Raw genomic sequence first — 20,069 nt, 5'->3', positions numbered from 1 at the left:
TTCTCTAGTGACTTTCAGATGCAAATTTTCTGCCTGCATAAAAGTCTCAAGCATGCCAGCGCCACGAGACACCGTGCCTGTTCCCTCCATCACCAACTAGTCTCTGCAGGTTTTGCAGACGACCCCTATCTCGCCACGGAGGCGTGCCCGGCTCACGGTCAATGACACGCGGTAAACGACTTGCCGCCATGGTGGTCTTATCAAGTGGTGAACTCGGTGTTCTGTACAGGGCGACTCCAAAAAACGAAACCCAAATGTCAGGATCATTGTGTTAGTGAAGTTCTGCATGTAGCACTTTCAAAATCTAGGATATGAAAGCCCAATTCATAAGCTTTCTTTTAGTACAAACATCATTCAAATTACTCATGTACTTTTCAAGTTACATAATTTTAAACACAACCACCGTTTTAAGGTTCTGTCCATGGATCACCAAAAACCTAAGGCTTCAATGTACTTTCAGCAAAACGAAAACAATCACAAGGGATGTGTGTGAATTGTTTTCGTTTTTGCTGAATAAACGCACGCCTTTTTTGTGATCAGTGGACAGAACTTTAAAACGGTGGTTGTGTTTAAAATTCTGTAACTTGAACAGTACACGAGTGATTTGAATGATTCTTGTACTGAAAGAAAGCTTATGAATTGGGCTTTCATGTCCTAGATTTTGAAAGTACTACATGTAGACCTTCACTAAAACAATGATCCCAACATTTGGGTTTCGTTTTTTGGACTCACCCTGACTATGCACAGTTGGTCGCACGCTACTCGTCGACTTCTTATCAAGAATGTATATGAGGATGAAAACGTTGGGTCCCAAAGATGTCGCTGAAAAACCAATTGACACTTGCTTATAATCACTGTTCAAGGCGTAGACCACGCCACAGGCTTAGCAAATGAATAGTAACGGAATGTATAGTCTGATCTTTCAATTATTTGAGGGTATTAGTGCACATGGGCCTTCGGCACGAGTTGGCCATTTTTGTCGAGTTCCCTGAATGTATTTCATAAATTGTTAACTGTTGAATGGGATGACGCCAGACTTTTTATGCAGCCTTATTGTACTGTCATTTTTTTTTTAATCTGGAATAAAACATTAGAGAATGTTTAATTTTAAATTATTTATTGAAGCAGACTTGAATTAGTTAGTTATTTACTTGCTTTCATTTCTCTTCGCAAATTCCAAATCAGGAAGATTTTGCCTCACTTTCAATTCAATTTGGCTGACTCGTGCATAAGGCCCATAGACGTTTCAGCCAACGCTCACATTGGGTTACTTTGGGATGGCAAAAGGGTTTAAGTAGTACAAACTGCAACACTTGGCATGCATCAACGATTATTATTCCCTACATTGTAACCGCATTTCAGTAACGTATAACTATAGGGTTAAATTGGGGGGGGGGGGGGGGGCAACCTGGGATGAATATATTTTTCAGGGGGGGGGGGGGGCACTACAGGCAAGTGACTATTTTGTGTTGCCTATGATCCACTATAGAGTCCCAGTGGCGGACCCAGGATTTGGTGTGGATTTTTTTTTTGGGGGGGGGCTCATTTTTTTCAAAAAATTATAGTTGCCCAATAGTGTTGGCCGCAGAAAAAAAATTGGAGTCTTTTTTTCGGGGGGGGGACCTATTATGACATTGGTAGCGCCACTTACACCCCTATTATACTACCCGAAAATAGGCCACATACATATCAACAAGGTAAAATCGTGGGGGGAAAAATACAAATTGGGGGGGGGGGGGGGGGCTCAAGCCTCCCGAGCCCCCCTTCCCCCCCCCCCCCCCCGGGCGCGCCACTGTAGAGTCCTCGACATCAACACGCAGAAAAAAAGCAATATTAACGGCTGGGGGGGGGAGGAGGTTATACCATAGTAGATGCAGTCGTGAGGTGCCGCGCTTTCATTTCCTAAAAGTAAAAAAAAAAAAAAAAAAATCGGAAAATACCTTTAGAATTTCGAACCGTACATTTCATTACTCTAAATTCTACTTCACAAGGTATCAATACCAAGTGTTATTGAAGTAGTTCCGATATTCAATTGCAGGAATATGAGGCTGGCCTCCTACAACCTTAATAAGGTCCCACAGGTGTCCATGCTCAGACTAGAAAATTGGACTCTACACCAACCGGAACCAATGGCATCAACTATAAGACGAAAGTCATAGGTAAACCCGTCCATCAAATAACTTGAACTCTGCGATTCAACACATCTGAACTAGCATCTGGTTTCGATACACACAAGTATTTCAATCAATATATGAAGAAGATCTGGTCTGTTTAAATATATCCTTCATTTTTACTTCATGTTTATTCCAATCAGTACCCAGAAAAAAATGATAAAGAGAAACCAAAAAAGTTATGTGGTGTTGGCCAAGCATTCAGGAGTCGGACTTACTAAACTCATGATCAATTGAGCCCATTACCGACTTTCAATATAGGAGTTATGTAGCTGTATTGTGTTTAAACTGTATTTGTGTGTTCTAAAGTCTATAACTGGAAAGGTACACGAGCGATATGAATGATTCTTTTACTAAATGAAAGCTTATTAATTGGGGTTTCACATCCTTCAGATCTGAAAAGTACCACATGCAGAATTTCTTACAAAGGGAGCGCCATTTTGGTGTATTTTTTAAATTAACCCTATGGGCCTGTAGGCCCTGTACAAGGCCGAATTTTGTTCTTGCTAAGGAAATCCTACGACCTGACAAACTCTATTATTCTCAACTTCCAAAATAGAACTGCTTGTTCTGTTTTCAAGTTTTCCCACTGCTGTTGCTGTTTCGAGAGAGAATGTTTCCGCAAAATCTTCACGAATTATTGGTTTTTATTTGCAGATCGATTCTCCTTCAAGTGAAGCGAGTACTAGGGCTCTTTCCACTACACATTGGTCCTAATGACCTATCGGAATAGTTTAATGGTGGTCGCAGCAACAGCATGACGTACTTTTCCCACTCCTTCAGGTTTTTAATGAATGTTTAATAACATAACGATCCATACACTCAGCAACCCGCGCGGAACCTTTTTTTTTTTACCGAAACACTTCAAGCTGGGCTAATTGTTCTGCCGGGTACGGCGCGAGCTGGCGTGCGCGTCTAACAACTGGCTACCGTGCACTTGAACTGAAGTACCCGTGGACTGAATTAACTCGCCCCGCTGACTGTTCAAACTCCTTCATGATCGCCGATTTTGGGGTATTATGATGCACGAATTTGTTAGTAGCAAATCAATAAACTTGGGTTAATGATTCATCATTTTCAGGCAGCGTCTGGGTGTAATACTCCTGTTGGTTTTGAGATGATCTTTGCCCGGAAAGTTCTTGAAACGCGTTAAGCTCGCGGTGCAAACATCATCCTAGAATTGTGTGGGTATTTCAGGCAGCTTTGCAAAGCTCGTTCTCCCCTTAACCCCTCTGTCTACAACTAAGGAATTCGTGGAGCTCGAATTAAAAAGAAAAAGCTCGTGAGTTGCCTGGAATTACACCGAGTTAATATTTTTCGAGGATTTTTCCTTTCATTTTTGGACCGCTCTTGTAGTCGTGGTGTCGCGTCTTGCAGCTGGTGCTGGAATTAAATACGATAGTCAGGAAACAGGTCAGCGACTGGGAAATAATAAAAACAATTCCCTTTGGAATGGAGTACTTTTGGGGATTGGGGTCGCCAAAATTTGGGGTAAACATTTGGTGGGTGTGACGAGAATACATAACAAATGTATGTCACAGACGCCGGTTATTCATACGAACTCATTGGAGAGTCGTGAAAATTGTTAAGTATTTGCTTTACAGAATTTATGAGTTGTTTCCCAGTCTAAACTTTTTGGCCAATATTTACAATGAGGTCACATAGTTTTATACATCATGAATGCTTTACTTAGGAACACTAAATTCTTTTTTAAGAGCAGATGGACTTCAAAACAGCATTTAAACCGAGAGCATTGGTGCTCTCTCTCTCCCTCTTGTGGTGATTATCAAAGAAGAAAAGGTCCTAAATGTCAAACATGGCTTCACACTGAGAGCTTCGGCTTGAAAGTGGAGGAGCGCTCCTAACATCAAAAATATTTTTATTAAAAAAAATGACAACTCAATTCGTTGGACGAAGTCCACATAGAACGTTGCTCCTTTCTTACTTTTTGTGTCACTCCCCATTGTTCTGGGGGATTAAAACAAAATGCAAGCTCAGGAGCGGACCTAGAGGAGGTGGTCGAACCCCCCTCCCCCTGCTCTGACACCAAAAACGAATTATAACAATATTACAGTAATAACAACAAAAATGACATTCTGCCTGTCTGCAACAATCGGACATAACAAAATCTGACGGGCCTGACCCCCCTGCAAACATTCCTGGATCCGCCCCCAGCTGCCACGCATGCAGCGTGAACATGGCGGAAACTCACGAAAGATGTTTTGTAAGTGTAACGCAATGAGTATACACATTATTACGCACCAAAAGTGAATGCGTAAAATTCTTCGGTATTACGTACCGCATTTTGCAGCTCTTTCGGCCAGTCTTTTCCACGTTTCAGCCCCTCATCATTACCAGCCACATCTTCATTGTGTAGACAAACCATCTCCTCGCCAATATATAGACGTTTCCAAAACAATTTCGGCTGCAAAGAATCCTTCCCGTGATTTCATCTTATTGTTCTGCAGTCGCATCGGAATGCGCGGTAACAAAAGTAATGACCAGAACCAGAGCGATGTCGTCTGCCCACTGCAACGCGCGACGGTGATTGGCTACCAAGTTTTTTCCATTGGACAGCCTGTACTCAAATGAGCGTTGTGATTGGCTGGATTTACACGCTTCGGCTTAATTTGCATACTCAACACCTGTTACTAAAGGATAATAGATCGGTCCTTTGGCACAATGATGTTTTCAAGTTGTTTTGATTGAGGTTAAAGGATTTAGTTACACAAATTAGAATACATTTCAACCAAAATCATATACATTGCGGAGTTTTTGATGTCTGGCTCGACAGAAGACGAACGCCAGTCAAGTCTTTCATCGAGAGAGCCTATTAAAATGGAGTTCGTTTAAAAGTAGAGGGGGAAAAATTTAAAAATCCTCCATGAATTTATTGAACACAACCTTAAATTTAGGTTCAAAAATGTGGAATTAGAAAAATGTAGGCTTTAATTACCCCCCCCCCCAAAAAAAAGAGCAACATAAGAAGTAAACCCAATAAAACAGCCACTGTTTTCGTGGGTCACTACCCTTGATGGGATAGAGGGCACTAGACTGGATTTAGTAATGAGATGTTTTGGGGCAAAAACAAAGGGACCGCAGAAGTAATTTTTTTCGAGCCCGCTATTAAAATGTACGTCCATTGATCGAGGCAGTAAGCTACCCACAATTCTTTGCGACCCTATGCTTCCGTCACAAAATGTTTGTGAAGTGATCAGCCATTCCCAGCGCCCTGTTTGGGGAGATGGGGACGAGCGAATTAGGAACGTAGAAACATTCACCGTTGGGGGCGCTGTTCATCAAAATTCAGCTCCCAGCAGATCAATTCAATATTGATCTGTGAAATTCCCCTTTCGTCTTCAAGGCACGGTTTTGTTTAAAAAAAAAAATGAGGCCTGAGGTTTTTACCCCTCGTCCATCCCCAGAAAAAACTGAAATAATTACGAATTTTGAAATTATAAAATCACCAAAATAATGTATGGAGGGATTTAGGTGCAACCCATCACTTCAAAATAGGAAGTAAAAAAATGATTAAGAAAAGCCAACACATGCAAACGAAAGAAACGTTTGTTGAATTATATGCTTCAAGATAATCACTTTTTATTACAAATATTACAGCATACAGCAAAATGTTTTAATTTCTTTGTCATCTCGGCACATGTTTCATTAACAGACACATAGCGTCCAGCATAGTGAACAGCAGCAGTTCTTAAATGTGAACAACTTCAATTGCATTCCCAACCGTTTTGTCGCTTAAAAAAAAACAATCTCAAAATCATTGCATAATTACTTGGGAATCTCAAAGACAACATCCGAAAATATATCTCCAAACTATGAAGATTAAACAAAATAACAACAGCTTAAATCTCCTGAATAAAAAATACAGACTTAAGGAAAGACATGAAAAAAAACAACGACATAACTTGATGTTCAGTTCAATCTGACTGGCCAATGCTCTGATCATGTGATGACAAGGAGCTCTCTGATTGGATATGCAGGATCTGATGTCAGAGTCAAATATCAAAAGTGCGTTGGCCCACTTGCTTGAAAGTGTGACAAATGCCACACTCGTATGAAATGCGTAACGCTGCAATGATTGGAAGTCTGAAGAATTTTGCCTCACATGAAGGTACCGGACTACAAACATCCAGTTTTGTTGAAAAGCCAGAAATAAAGCGAAACAGTAAACTACATCAGTGCGATCACATAACACTATGGCGCATCAGCAAAACCGGACAATGGAAAGTTAATTTATGTGCGTATCAGTTATTGTCGGATCTGTGTAAATTCTCTTACGGACTGCAAAGTCTTTAAGTACACTGCTGAAGATATTGTCACAATTCACCAAATTTGGTTACTTCGTATATTTCCGTTTCAATATACAAATAATTAATGTTTGGAGTGCAATTGTTAGAATAAGTTCACGCAGTGACATGGAATGATCCATGCACCTCGTGGAGTAGAACATTCCATCCGTCACTGAACAAAATTATTACTTTCATTACAAAAATGTGAAACATTAATTATTTATTCGCTACAATGCCTGAATAAATTCCCACCACCTGATTGGTAACAGTATGTCCGTGCAAGGTAACTTCTATTTATCGTGGAATGGGACTTCTAATATGCAGGGAGGCCGGGCCGTGGGTTCGGACGAATAATTCCATGATATGTGATGCCATGATCAACAACCCATCAATCAAACTACAGGGATTTATTCAGGCGTTGTATATAACAACTGCTATTGTTAATTGATAATAATCTAAAAAGACATTAAAACAAATATAACTAAAAAATCAATAAAAATGAAAGATCAAAACAAATGACAAAAGGTCAGGTTTGGGAAGATGTGTCTTAACACTGGACTGATATTCCAATTTTTTTTTTAAATTTTACTTTATAAGTTTTAATACGAAGAGGTTTTTTGGGGGGAGGGGGGCTACACATTGATGAAACTAATTATGGAAGGAAGTTGGTAAAGCTTGCCTATTTGGGAAGGTTTACCCATATGGGAAAGTTTGCCCATGGGAGAGAAAACCAGTACACCCATGTGGGAATCCTTGCCCATTTGAGGTATATAAGGTACCGGTACATGCACACCCATATGGGAATTTTTGCCCATATGGGAATTTCTTTTCAGATTTTACACTGATTGTTCCATAAGGAACCAAAATACTCAAGTTCTGAAATACTCCCTACTGCATGGGTATTCATTATAGATTTGGTATGCTGACTTGATTTTTAAAAACTTTTTTTTAATATCATACAAGGCAGGCAATAACCCAATGTTACAATACATATACAAATACAACACGTGACATATACATATATAATCATAGAATTTGTTTTTATCGAAATACGTCTTTACCTCGCACGTTCCTTAATACAAAGAACACTTCAAAGAGGCATCTTAACATTTTAAAGGGTTTTCTTAGATCTAATTAAGGCAGGTTGTTTAGAGGTTTCTTTTCAAGTCGGAGTGTGTAAGAAAGAGCATTTTGGTCTCGCAAAGGGTTTAGAAGAAAGCCATCCCATTCTCAGAATTAAGCTTGAAATCTAAGAAACTTGTGCCCTCCTACACACATTGGTCTAAAAATCAGAGAAACCCCCCTCAAAGGTTTGTCTGGTACCCAGTGCACATTCTGCGGGGATTGCATGTAGTCCTTGGGGTAATCTGGTCCAATCGGGGGGCAGGTCACTGACTAGATTATACTAATAATTTAGGGGGCTAATCATCCTTACTCGCAGCTGAGAAGCTGAATTATGAAGGACACGGCTACAACATGGACGAGCTGAACGCATGTAAAGGCGCCTTTGGCAGCCGCCATACGACTTATGTCTGACCGAGGAGCACAACCAGAGATCAAAAGTGTTTGATTTTTGCGGAGGGAGGAAAACCGGAGAGCCCGGAGAAAAACCCTTGTGGCACAGGAGAGAACCAACGCACAACTCTACTCACAAATGGTCCGAACCGGGAATCGAACCCAGGCCACAGTGATGAGAGGCAAGCGCTTTACGCACTAGCCACCCATGCCACCATCAGATTGGTATGACGATGATAACCTTTGACCAAGAGGTCACAGATTTGAACGATAACTAATCCCCTGGGTGGAAAAGAAATTAACAAAATCTTTAAATGTTTTTGCTAGAAACCTTCCTCAATCCTACAAAACCCACCATTATGCAGGAAACCAAAGGTTTACCATTTGGGATTGAAGTTGCAAGTGGACTAACTTCCTAAATCCTGCAAACTCCTGGAAAACCTCTTGGTGCATTTCGAAGGATCTAAGAGATCACGGTTAACTCTAGGTCAAGAAACAGTCAATTTATGCAAGGGTTTCCCATCTGCAAGACGTCTGGTTGCAACTTTAAGTTCCTTTTCTAACAAACCGCAGTCACCATAGTTTCCTTAGAATGTATCACAGGATAAAGTGAACCACATTCAAATTGCTGATTGTTTGATAACAATGTTCTGAACGTTTAAAGCTATTCATATACATGCGTAATACATCAGCCTCTTGAGTACAGAGGGCATGTGCCTCCCCACACGCAATTTAAAAAGTAGCCTCATATATCAAATCCATTTTGTTGTCTTGTCTTTAATACAGAGTCACCACAATTTACACTTCAAAATGAAAACAATTATTAGGAATTTTTGCTGCTCCTGTGACAGCAAACTCTTGCTATTTTGACCCAAGGTGGTACAATAAGCTGTTAAGCTTACCAGCATATCCCACCAAACATCTTGCAGATGGCAAAACCCTTTCTGGACGATAGCATTCCCAGCTCATGCAAGGATTAAGGACTTAAAATAACTGAGGTACTCAGACAAGTTGGAGCTTAGGTAGACTAAACTCTCTCACTTGCAAGTTTTTGAAGGACATTTAGCGAGGCTTAACACTGATATTTTGAAATTGAGAAATAATCATGTTTTTCCATGTGAGGTGCCATTTTTTTTAAAATTCATTGTAGAAGGCATGTGTAGGGAATGAAATACTTCGAAGTGTTTATACACAGACATCATCAACAATGCCTGAAATACGAAAGAGCACATTGTAAAGAGCTATAAGATATTAATGATATACTATACAATCTCCCAAGAGGGAGCTATCGTTGAATCAGGGACCTTATCTCCTCCATCTGTTTTTGGACGTCGCTGAGGATTGACCCCAGCTGGCTGTCGGAGCCCGTCGTCGTCTTCATTTTCAAGTTTTGCACGTGCGTGTCTAGCGCACTCAAGTGTTCCCGGACCGAGAAGCGCATCCGGACGGGCAGCGATTCCAGGTACTTGATGCATGTACTGTAAAAGATCTCCAGGTCCGCGCAGAGATCACTACACCGGCCAAATTCCCGGTGGTCCTGGATGGAGTCCGCTTTGAAGCTGAGGGAATCGGAGAGCTGGAGGATGAATGATTTGGAGATCGGTCCTACCTTGGTAGAATTTTCCGTCTGTCCAGACAGGGGCTTTGTTTGGATGGAGGTCCGCTTCTGGGGCTTTGGGGGCACCAGAGCCGTCTGCTGCTGGTATTTCGGGCTGGTCAGGTCGGGTTTAGGACTGAGAATGGGCTTAGGTCCTATGATTTGGGGTTTGGGGGATAACGGGGTTGGTTTGTTTGATGAGGAGGAGGATGTCACTTGGGAGGATTTGCTAGGAGAGCCGTGGGGACTTGGACTGGATTCTGACGAAGGTGATGTCACCGCGTCGGCAGGGGGCGCAGGGGGTGGCACAGTCGGGCGGGAAAGCTTACCCTTATCCCGGGTCCTTGTTCCATAATTGGGCAGAGTTCCCCTGGGGCTCTCCGGTTCGGGGCTCAACACTGGGCTTGTCGGGGGAGGCGGCAGGGTGTTTTTCTTGGAGTAGGGTAGCGATTTGGTCTTAGCCAGCTGCTCTTTGGCATTGTCTGTCTCCTGGGTGAGATCTCGGTGCCTGATGTCCAATTTTGGGGGAGGTTTGAGAGCCTTGCGCCTCATGGTATGTTCCTCTGTCACCTCTGGCAGTGCTTCGGTCTTCCTGGGTTTGCGCTCGCAGGTTGGGCTTGACGAGGAGGATCGCGGGATTGGAAAGGGTCCGTCTTGCTCCTCTATCAGGGCTTCATCAGCACTCTTCTTCCTCTCCTTGCGAGGTTTCTTGCGCCCATTGATGGGAGGCCTGAGCGCAACGCGCACATTCTGGCCCGAGCCTCCGCTATTGTCCCCGCCACTCTCGGAGCTAGTCTGGCCGTGGGACTGGGAGGAGTTGTGCAAGCACGAGTTCAGCTCCTGGTGTACAGTATCGTGGAGACGGGTGGTTCCATTCTCCTGCCGATGAATCGGCGAGCCACGACGGGGCTTCTCGGGGACCTCCTGGTGGTTGATGTGATGGCCTCTTGTGGAGGCATCCTCCTCAGTTGAGCTGATCTGCCTGTCTGGGGGATGGTGGTGATGGGGGTGATGCTGCTGCTGCTGCTGGTGGTGGTGGGTGCCTTGGTCTTGCTGTTTGGGTCGGTCGGTCTTCTTGCGGGGAAGGTTAGGGAGCTTGAAGGGAAGCTTCTTCCGATTATGTTCGGGGGAGTTTTGAGGGCTTTGTCTTTGTTCTGTGAGCAAAATGTAAAAACAAATTGCGCAATTAATAATTTCACCTTATATCATGATTTTGTCTAGATTTAAGATCTCTCAAAACATAACTGAATAAAGTTTGAATAGAGTTACCATTTTGCTAACAAATTTGATGAAAACTATTCAGGAAGTTGAAACTTTAGAAATATCTGGAAAATGAATTCCATAATTTTTAACTGAGGTTAGCATTCACATCTGCAAAATAAGTGCAATCCCTTAAAGAAAAATCTTTAAAAGAAAAGAGCTTTTAACTAAAACGATTACAATCACCTAAGTCTCATCAAAATAAACAAAACATTTGTTTGAAAAATAAATTGCCTTCTGATAACTTTGGCGTAAAGCAGCGCATTATAAAGTGAAATAATGGTTAGAAAAATAATAAAACGTGCAGATTAAATGAAGGGTGCAAAGAATCATATTTTAGTAACATATCAAACTTTAAAAGATATGAGATTTGAAACAAATTTAGCCAAAAAGACTGGTAGCTTTAGAGGGTGTGGCTTTGCCAACTAAAGGAATTCTCATGCAGTATAATGGACAGAGATTGGACTGAAACTCAGTCACAAAAACATTTGAATATGACGATGAAGATGATGAAGCTTGAGGCCAAATGAAAAAAGGTTAATGGTTGCTGAAAATGAGTTGATTTGGAATGCAGTTTTAGCTTTTCTGGTTCTTCAAAGACTGTTTTTCTTTACCAAAAATGAGAGCAGCCTCAAAGGTATGAACGGAAAAAAGGTACAGACGTCCTTGATTTTTAATAAATTTCGCCTAGCAATGGTTTGCAAACAAGATGGATTTTTAATGCTTAGTGACAGTTCGAGAAGGAAGCGAGCATCAAACAAAGTACAGCACTCAGAGGGAATTAGGAGAAGGCATGATAGATTCACAGCCATGCAAAACTAAGAAAAGAGTAAGGGGGGGGGGGAAGGAAGAATAAACTTCTTCAAACTCCTTCATGCAAACATTCACCACATGCAAAAAACCATTTAAGGTAATTGATTTCTCGGCATTTTCCTGTCATCAAATTAATTTCTGTGACTGTAGGTTTATTTTCCACTGCACTTATCACCAAAAGCCAACTGACTATCAAAAACTCTCTGAAATTCATTTACCTAAATGAATTTTGAGATAGAGATTGAAATCAATGAGGCTGAAGAGCCAGGAGATTTTAAACTAATGGTAGAAATTTAGCAGTTACACAAATGTGAACGAGTCCTGCAAGGAAAGAATGCAAAATAAAAGAGGCAGTAACTAGAGGTTAACCTCAAGATTTTTTTGAGGTAGTGAGGAGTTTTAAAGGATAACTCCGGGCTCAACCTCAAGTTTAATTTTGCAATTTTCCCTATTCATAAGATGGAAAGTGATTTTTTTCCAACTTTCACTCGGGAGGTAACACACTGTGTATACAATGTTATACGTCGGTGAAGGGCAAAACCTAATTTGATTCAATTTTCCCTAACAGAGCAGCAGAAAAACCTGAGACATTATGATGTCACGCTTTGTTTACATGTGCGCTTTCTTAGATGCGCACTTGGTGGCACTTGCCCCACCTGGCGCCCACAGGAAAAGCGTACATGTAAACGAAACATGACGTCATTATGTCTTGGGCCTATTGATTTGTGTGTGTGTATATGGTGAAACAATGTATTGCCTTTGAATGGCGCCCTCTAGAGGTGATGAGCGTATACATTGACTGCATTGTAACTTGCTTATTTGCTCAAAAGGCCACTTTTTACAGGTTTAAGATTCTGTATGCTAACAAATGAGGAAAGTACTGGAATTTTAACCCTGGATATCACAGATTTAATAGAAGGTATATGGGCTCCGTGCACCAACGAAAGAGGGCGCCCTTTTACCTAGCAACGACGTCCCATGGGCGGGACATTTAGCTGGTTGACGCGCACCGTTCCTTGTGTGTAACGCATGTTCACCAGGGGATTCGTATTATGTACATGTAGTGGTACTGGTACGGCCGGCCGGCCGCGTGTCACGGCAAAATTGCAGTCAGGCAAGATGGCGTCTGTTGGTCACCCCCAACTGTACTCTCTTTGCCAGTGAGGGGGTACTTGTGAACGGAGCGGATATAGGATCACGTTGCTGTTCGTGCATTTTGTTCGTTTCCAATAACACCACTCAAAATCCAAAGAAGAATGTTCAAAACCTCAGTGGATGCTACACTTTCCAAGAAAACAGTGAAAACACCATGCACAACCCTTCGATCACTCTTTATTAAAAAAAAAAAAAATCATCAGTCAATTGACTGATGGTTGGAAATCACCTACATTTCTTGATTTCTTCTAAATGACAGCAAGCCAGACGGAATAATTTCACGGGGTGTTTAGTACCAGTACGATCTCTAATCCAAGTAAGCTTTTTATTAATAATTTGGAAGGTTACTTTTGGGGTAAATGCAAATGATCCTACAAGCCTTTAAGTCGCACAACTTCGGATCTCTTTTCCGTGATCTAGAGGCCAAATGCATGCAAATTACATGCAGTACTGGAGGAGCAAGTGTTTTGGTGAGTCATATGGAAAGGCCTGTCGTTCAAATCTGACTCATTTTTGTATGTGTACAACTTAAAAATACTGAGTCTCTTTCAAAACAATGCGATTCTTGGAATCGTTTTTTGGGGTTTTAAGTTGTTCATACGCTTACACACACGCACTCCACAATGCTGAGAACACATTGGAAAGAAGTCAGTGAATATATAAGATTATGAATCACAAAGAATACAAATAATGAGACTACAGACAGTTGTCAGATTAACAGATGAAAATGTTAGTAGGAATGGCAAGGACTAGTGCTGCTTTGTGCCCCCCCCCCAAGAAAAAAAGTTGTTTAAGTTCCAATTTGTCAATAAGATTTACAGTACCGTAGCACCATGTGACAAATCTCTTTTGTGAGTTCGTGAGGTTCTCAAAAGAACCGGGGGAAACTCAATGCTTCGGACAGTACACTCTGCCCGTCATCAGGGGACTCAGATTTTCAATTTCTCACAGACTCGGATTTTCAAGTTTCCTGACGACGGGCAGAGCATACCGTCTGAAACGTTGAGTTCCCCCGGTTCTTTTCAGAACCTCACAAACTCATAAAAAAGATTTGTCACAGGGTGCTACCGTACATTTTTATCTTATTGCGACCTTCACCATGCAAACCTTCCAATCTTATCTTTCCAATTTGTCCATGATATGTGATGCGATCAAGCTAAATGAGTCGTTTGTTGGGAACTTTCATTTGGAGATACAGGCCAAAATAGGGCAACTTCATCACATCACTTCATCACATCTCTTGGTGTTCCGACTTCCATAATTTTTGACCTAAAAATGGCATCAGCATGCGGTTTTCACAGCAGAAATGCTGAGATTGTGCTCGTTTCAAATCTGTAATAAACTTTTTTTGACCAGGGTCGACAAACGACTCATTTAGCTTGATCACATCACATATGTCCCCTCTAGAATCTGCAACTGCCACCTTGCCAACACTGACAAGCGGTAGCGTTGTTGACGTAAGTGGAACCCATCCCAGGTTCGGCACATTGCATATACAAAACAAAGTGTCATGTACCTCTGCACCAAATGTGCAGGGCACCAATTCTTGTGAACAATATGACCTTCACTAGTTAGTGGGTCACAAAGCATCATCTACATGCAAATTTCCTGCAGGAACTGAAAGAGTCTTTGATCGACATGAGCATCTTCCCCGTCCCAAAACACAGCACTTAGTCCTTGCCAGGAAGTTAGTGAAAGCAGTGCAAGAGCAAGGGCAAACCTACGAGCGTGACCTACTGGTGCTATCGCCAGGGGCCTCCTTGCCCCCTCCTCTGCCATGATGCTCCGCCCCCTCAGACCCTCCCCCGCCTCCTCCTCCGCTCCCCTTCCTGCTGCTCCTGTTCTTCGTTGGAAGCAACGGTGGCTCCCGTCGCCGGTGTAAGGACTTCTCCACCTCCTCGCTGATGCTGGAGTTCTGAAACATGTTGTTCATCTCCTCCTGGATGCCGATGAAGTCTGGCCGCTCAGCTGCGCTCCACTCCCAGCACTTGAGCATGAGTTTGTAGACGTCTGCCGGGCAGCCCTCGGGCCGCTCCATCCGGTAGCCTCGCTCTAGCTTCTCGTAGACGTGCTGGAGCTCCACGCCAGGGTACGGAGAGCTGCCATAAGTGGCAATCTCCCAAAGTAAGATACCGAAGGCTGGATAAAGGAGAACAATCATGGTCAATTGAATTGAGAATCAGATCCGAGGGGGACATTACTGAAATCAGACATATCATTCGGAGACAAATAAAGAAATTTGTGACACCTTGAAATGAATTATTTGATTCATTTTGTCCAAACAGTCTTAGAGTCCAATTTACCCACTGGAAAAATAATCCTGAATACAAAAATCTTTAACAAATATTGAGAGGTAAACCCTCAAGTTTTTCAAGGTTTGGAGGTATATTCTGAGTTTGTAAAGTTCACCGGAGCTCTTGTTAAATTCTAGACACTCTCCAACAAACATGAAAGATAGGAATGAGATGTGCTGTATTAAATCAGTATTTGTTTTGAACAATATGGAGGGACTAGACTCCATACATAACTTGCATACATTGTGATCTGCTACCAAAGTATCTTATGCAAATTTTTACGGTTATCAGGGGACGCTCTGGCGACATTTCAACCATGTGTCCATTTTCAGTTGTGATCCAAGATGATTAGGAAATTCCCCTAAAACAGCCAGTCCCTATAACAAGCGAGGTAAAGCACCGCCGCGGCGGAAGAGGTTGCCATCAACAAGTTGAATCAAATCAAGTCTTAGGAACTTTGGCAGTGCTACCCAGGAAAGTCCGAGCATACCTTTAAGTGATATATTCAAGGTAATGTATGCGGGAGGTACGCTCAGAATTTCCTGGGTAGCACTGCCAAAGTACCTTTGATAACCAAGGGGAAGTGTGGCCTAGTGGTTAGGGTTTGTGACTCATGATCAGAGGGTAAGGGGTTCCAATCCAGCTGCTGACAATGTGTTGTGTCCTTGGGCAAGCCTCTCTCCACCCAGGAGTATGAATGTGTACTGGCATTAGCTGGGAAGCAACCTGCGATGGACTAGCATCCCATCCAGGGGGAATAGAAATATTCTCAGTCGTTTCATGCTACTGAAACCAGAGATAAATGTTGGCCTGATGGACCATATTGGCTCGTGACAGACTTTGCTGTCATAGACCAGCTGTATGAGGAAAATCAAATTCAAATCCAGTCTTAGAGTAAGACTAGCATTCTCCTTACAAAGACGCAGGTCTGTGCACACTCAGCTGGTCTTCAAACTCATCTTGGTCAAGCCCTATGAGAGAATAGAAAGAATCTCAACTTGAGCCTTGCGCCCACTCACCCCATATGTCCGACTTGTTGGAGAACTTGTTGTAAGCCAGGCTCTCCGGGGCTGTCCACTTGATGGGGAACTTGGCCCCGGCCTGGGCCGTGTAGATGTCACCGCTCACGATCCTGGCCAGGCCAAAATCAGCCACCTTGACCAGGTGGTTGTCGCCCAGCAGGCAGTTCCTCGCTGCCAGATCCCTGGGAGGGGGAAGAAAAATGATATGGAGAAATTGGGAGATTGTCAACATAGGAATGGGTAGCTCAAGATGGTAGGATGATGGTACGGTGTTCCAGAGGTCACAAGTTCGAATCCTGTTACGACTAATGTCTTTCATCAATGTTGTACCGACAATTTTTTAAATTAGAAGCAAAGCCAGGGCTCACGGGAGTGGGGGTGGGGAGTGGGGGTGGGGAGTGGGGGGGATGGGGGTGGGGGATGGGCATGGGGGTTGGGGGGGGGGGGTAAAGATGAGGGGTTGGGGGTTGAGGACTGACCTGTGAATGAAGCTCTTGGACTCCAAGTAGCACATGGCGGAGGCCACCTGGGAGGCCATGTAGAGCAGCGTGACGGCCGGCAGTGTGGTGTCATCATTCTCCCTGAGGTACTCCAAGAGATTGCCGTGCTGCATGAACTCAGTGATGATGTAGAAGGGGGGCTCACGGGTGCATACGCCTGCGGGGGAAAGAACAAACTTGTTGAAAACTTGAAAGCAGTATACTGAGCCCGTGATAAGCATTTTGAACTTAAACGTTAGCACGGAATCCTTAGTTATTACATGGTGACTTTTACTCACAATGGTACAGTCCAATTTCATCGCTCTGCTAGCCCCACAATTCTGCGCAGCTTGTGTCCACAATTTTGTGCTGCATCAAAAGCTCTGAAATTTGGTGCTTACCCATTTTCTACATCACCTCCTCTACACGATGAAATCACCGGATATCTATTACAGATAATAATCTGTATTTAAAAAGTTCAAAATGCATGGCCTGCTAACCACAAAATTTGCTTATGATCACCATTCTCTGCTTCAAGTGCTGGCACTTGAGAAATTAGTTGTGCGTACACCATACGTAAATAATAAAATTACAGCGCTTATATAGCGCTTTCCATCGTATCAACAATCTCAAAGCACTTTACATTATTCACCCGTTCATCAGGCCAAGAGGCCAAGAGACCACGCGGCAGCCAATATCAGCGCACATTTGGTCCTCTACCCTCACAGGTACCCATGCATACTCCCGGGTGGAGAGAGGCAATTGTAGTTAGGTGTCTTGCCTGAGGGCACAAACACCATGTTCCTGACAGGGTTCGAACCCATGTACCATCATACATGAGTCACACACCATAGCCACTGGATCATAGCATTCTTTATGTGCGCCAACCTCTATTCCTGTGTGTCAGGGCAAACGATGTATCCCTCCCAAGAGCTCTCGTAAGCTGTCAAAATGCACCATCTACTTTACATGCACAGAATCCACAGTAAGCAGAGCCTCTATTTAGTAGTGGCTACAGCCACAACCCATAGACTCGTGTGTAATTTCTAGCCGTAACCATGTAATTCAGACGTGGCCTTACCTAGTAGCTGGACCAAATTGGGATGCTTGATCGTCTTCATGACCGCTGCCTCTCGCAAAAACTCGTCCACTCTCATATTCTCTTCCTAAGTAGGAAAACAAAAATTCTTTGTAGAAATTATGTTTTGCATATCTGAGGATGTATAGCCTCCATTAAATGCTGTAAGGGGAGAATGCAAAACTCAACAGGTGTTATCTCCAGGTTCACCTCTAGTTTCAATGAGGTTTTACAGTGTTGTATGGGGTACCTCGTAGTTTAACCTCAACTTACCGCTTTTTAAAATTTTGCTTTTGTGCTAGATATATGTGTTAATATCAGCAGTAAATGTCACTTATTTTATTTTTTTTTAAAATATGGTGAGAAGAATCTCTCCGAGTACCAACTAAAAGCATTATGCAGAATTGGAATTTGACTGGTGACCACTTGTTACTTCAGCTGATGTTTGTCAAAGAAACTCTATGGCCTAAAGTTCATTTTCATGGCTTTCCAAAAAAGTCGAACTGACATACTGCGGACTTCGACAAAATATTTCTTTGTTGTAGCAGCATGCATCACAAGTCCATCACAAGTAATCTGATCCCAAGTCAAGTCAGGCGAAGTGTAGCAAAGGCATTCCCTTGCTAATGTTAATCCTCTGTAACTCATCACAAGACTTGTGATTGCCTTCACTACATCACTGAAATATTTACGATTTGTGTTTGTGAACTGATTTGATCACCTGATGGTTTTCAAGCCATCTTCGAGTCAATTTTTTTTTTCTCCGCAATTTCAGTTTTGCCCTAAAACAATTCCAAAGCTTGTCTGTACCCTGACATGTGATTTGTGACTGGAGTTTTTAATGGACTTGTGAAAGACTCAACTAAAACATTGAAATATTGATGACTGTAAATTTATGAAATGACTGACCAGCTGTTAACTCTTTCAGTGCCAAACTCGTACATGTACGAGGTATATTTGTTAGTACAAAAGTGCCAACCTCGTACATGTACGAAGTAATGTTCGTAAATGTTCGTACTTAAATTGCCAAACCTCGTACATGTATGAGGTAGAGTAAATATGTTATCTAAAGGGGGCGCTCTCGCTCTTTCTAATGGTACCATTTTCATGCATGAACGACCTGTATTTATTTTTTCATTCGAGTTCTTGCGAGAGGGCGCAGCACTAAATCTCGTATTTTCTGCAAAAAGTGCGGAATTCCCCTGTGTTCAGGCCAGTGTTTCAGGGTGTATCAGTATGTTTGTGACTACTTTTGACTTTCCAATATATCAAGGATATACCAGAGAGCAACAACAACAAATTTAGTGAGTAAAACTTATTTACTTTTTTTTTTTACAGAATTTCGAACAATTAACAAAAACGCTCGAAGTTGGGCACTTTAGGGTTAAACTTTTCAAATTTCGCTGGCACTGAAAGAGTTAAGTTGCTATCCAAGTCAGGTGATTATTTCTCCACAATTTCATTTTTTTTTTAAAGTTTCAACGTACCCTGACTGTCTTGACTGCCACGATCTTGCTGTGCTTCTTCCAGACAGCCTCGTACACCTCCCCGTACTGCCCCCCGCCCAGCTTGTTCCTCATGGAGATGTCTGTCCGCTCAATCTCCCACTCGTCTGGCTGCGGTGAGACGCCGTAGATCGTTGGCTTGTTGGTCTTGGCCGCAGGGAACCGTAGCGTGGTGATCAGGCCGTCGGCGTCCTTGGAATGGTGGTGGACCAGCTCGGCTACGGTCGGGAACTGGCTCTCGTTAGTGACAAAGAACTAAGAGAGAGAGAGAGAAATTAAAATTATTTGATGATTTCAACTAAGTGATGAAAAACCCTTAAGTTTCTTCATCTTTGTTTTGGGGTTTAATTTCAAGCCTCACGTAATTCAAATTGTTGCACTGGTACCACTCTCTGTACCTTGCCTTCAACGGAATAACGGTTATCCGATTTTACCAGAAGCTCCCATTCAGCTCACAGTCACGCCAACAAAGAGTGACGAGTGAGGTGCCGCATGTAATGCCCTCCCAATGACTGGGTATAGTTTGTGGGATTCGATGACCACTGGGACTTTACCAAAACACTCCAGAGCGGTCATGTTGAAAACATGTGTGGGAATTCGGGCGATTCACAATGCAGTGTGCCACCAAGAGTTCGCCATGGAGAGTTCATTTTTCCCAGTGCATTGTGGGAGATGGTCGACAAATTCGCAGCGCGGGACATTTGAAATTGTTAGTTTTTCCGGTCAGTAGTTTCCAAGCGTATGATTCAAGGATCTGTTTGCCCTTTTCATTTTATCAATATGGTGTTTTTTGTAAGGTGGCAGAACGCTATACCCCAATATATAACAAATTAGCTCAAGTTGTCTACTGACACTCATTCAAATGGGCCGTGT

The 20,069-nt window shown here is 42.7% G+C and overlaps 1 protein-coding gene across 3 annotated transcripts in view; it reads right to left on the bottom strand.

Moving 5' to 3' along the window:
• Nucleotides 1–5,737: 5,737 nt before the first annotated feature.
• The window catches only part of LOC119734200 (tyrosine-protein kinase ABL1-like), a 35,803-nt gene continuing 21,471 nt past the window's right edge, over nt 5,738–20,069 (bottom strand). For all 3 annotated transcript variants that reach the window (XM_038207554.1, XM_038207555.1, XM_038207557.1), the window contains 6 exons: nt 19,179–19,451; nt 17,695–17,779; nt 16,614–16,791; nt 16,132–16,316; nt 14,556–14,957; nt 5,738–10,744 (listed from right to left, as the gene is read on the bottom strand). In XM_038207554.1, the coding sequence (XP_038063482.1) occupies nt 9,279–10,744; nt 14,556–14,957; nt 16,132–16,316; nt 16,614–16,791; nt 17,695–17,779; nt 19,179–19,451 (2,589 nt within the window). In that variant the 3' untranslated portion in view covers nt 5,738–9,278. The remainder of the gene's footprint in view (nt 10,745–14,555; nt 14,958–16,131; nt 16,317–16,613; nt 16,792–17,694; nt 17,780–19,178; nt 19,452–20,069) is intronic.

The sequence above is a fragment of the Patiria miniata genome, unplaced genomic scaffold, assembly GCF_015706575.1.
Source record: "Patiria miniata isolate m_02_andy unplaced genomic scaffold, ASM1570657v1 HiC_scaffold_27, whole genome shotgun sequence".
NCBI lineage: Eukaryota > Metazoa > Echinodermata > Asteroidea > Valvatida > Asterinidae > Patiria > Patiria miniata.
The sequence above is the reverse complement of the archived record's forward strand: the minus strand, read 5'-3'. Positions and strand labels throughout refer to the sequence as shown.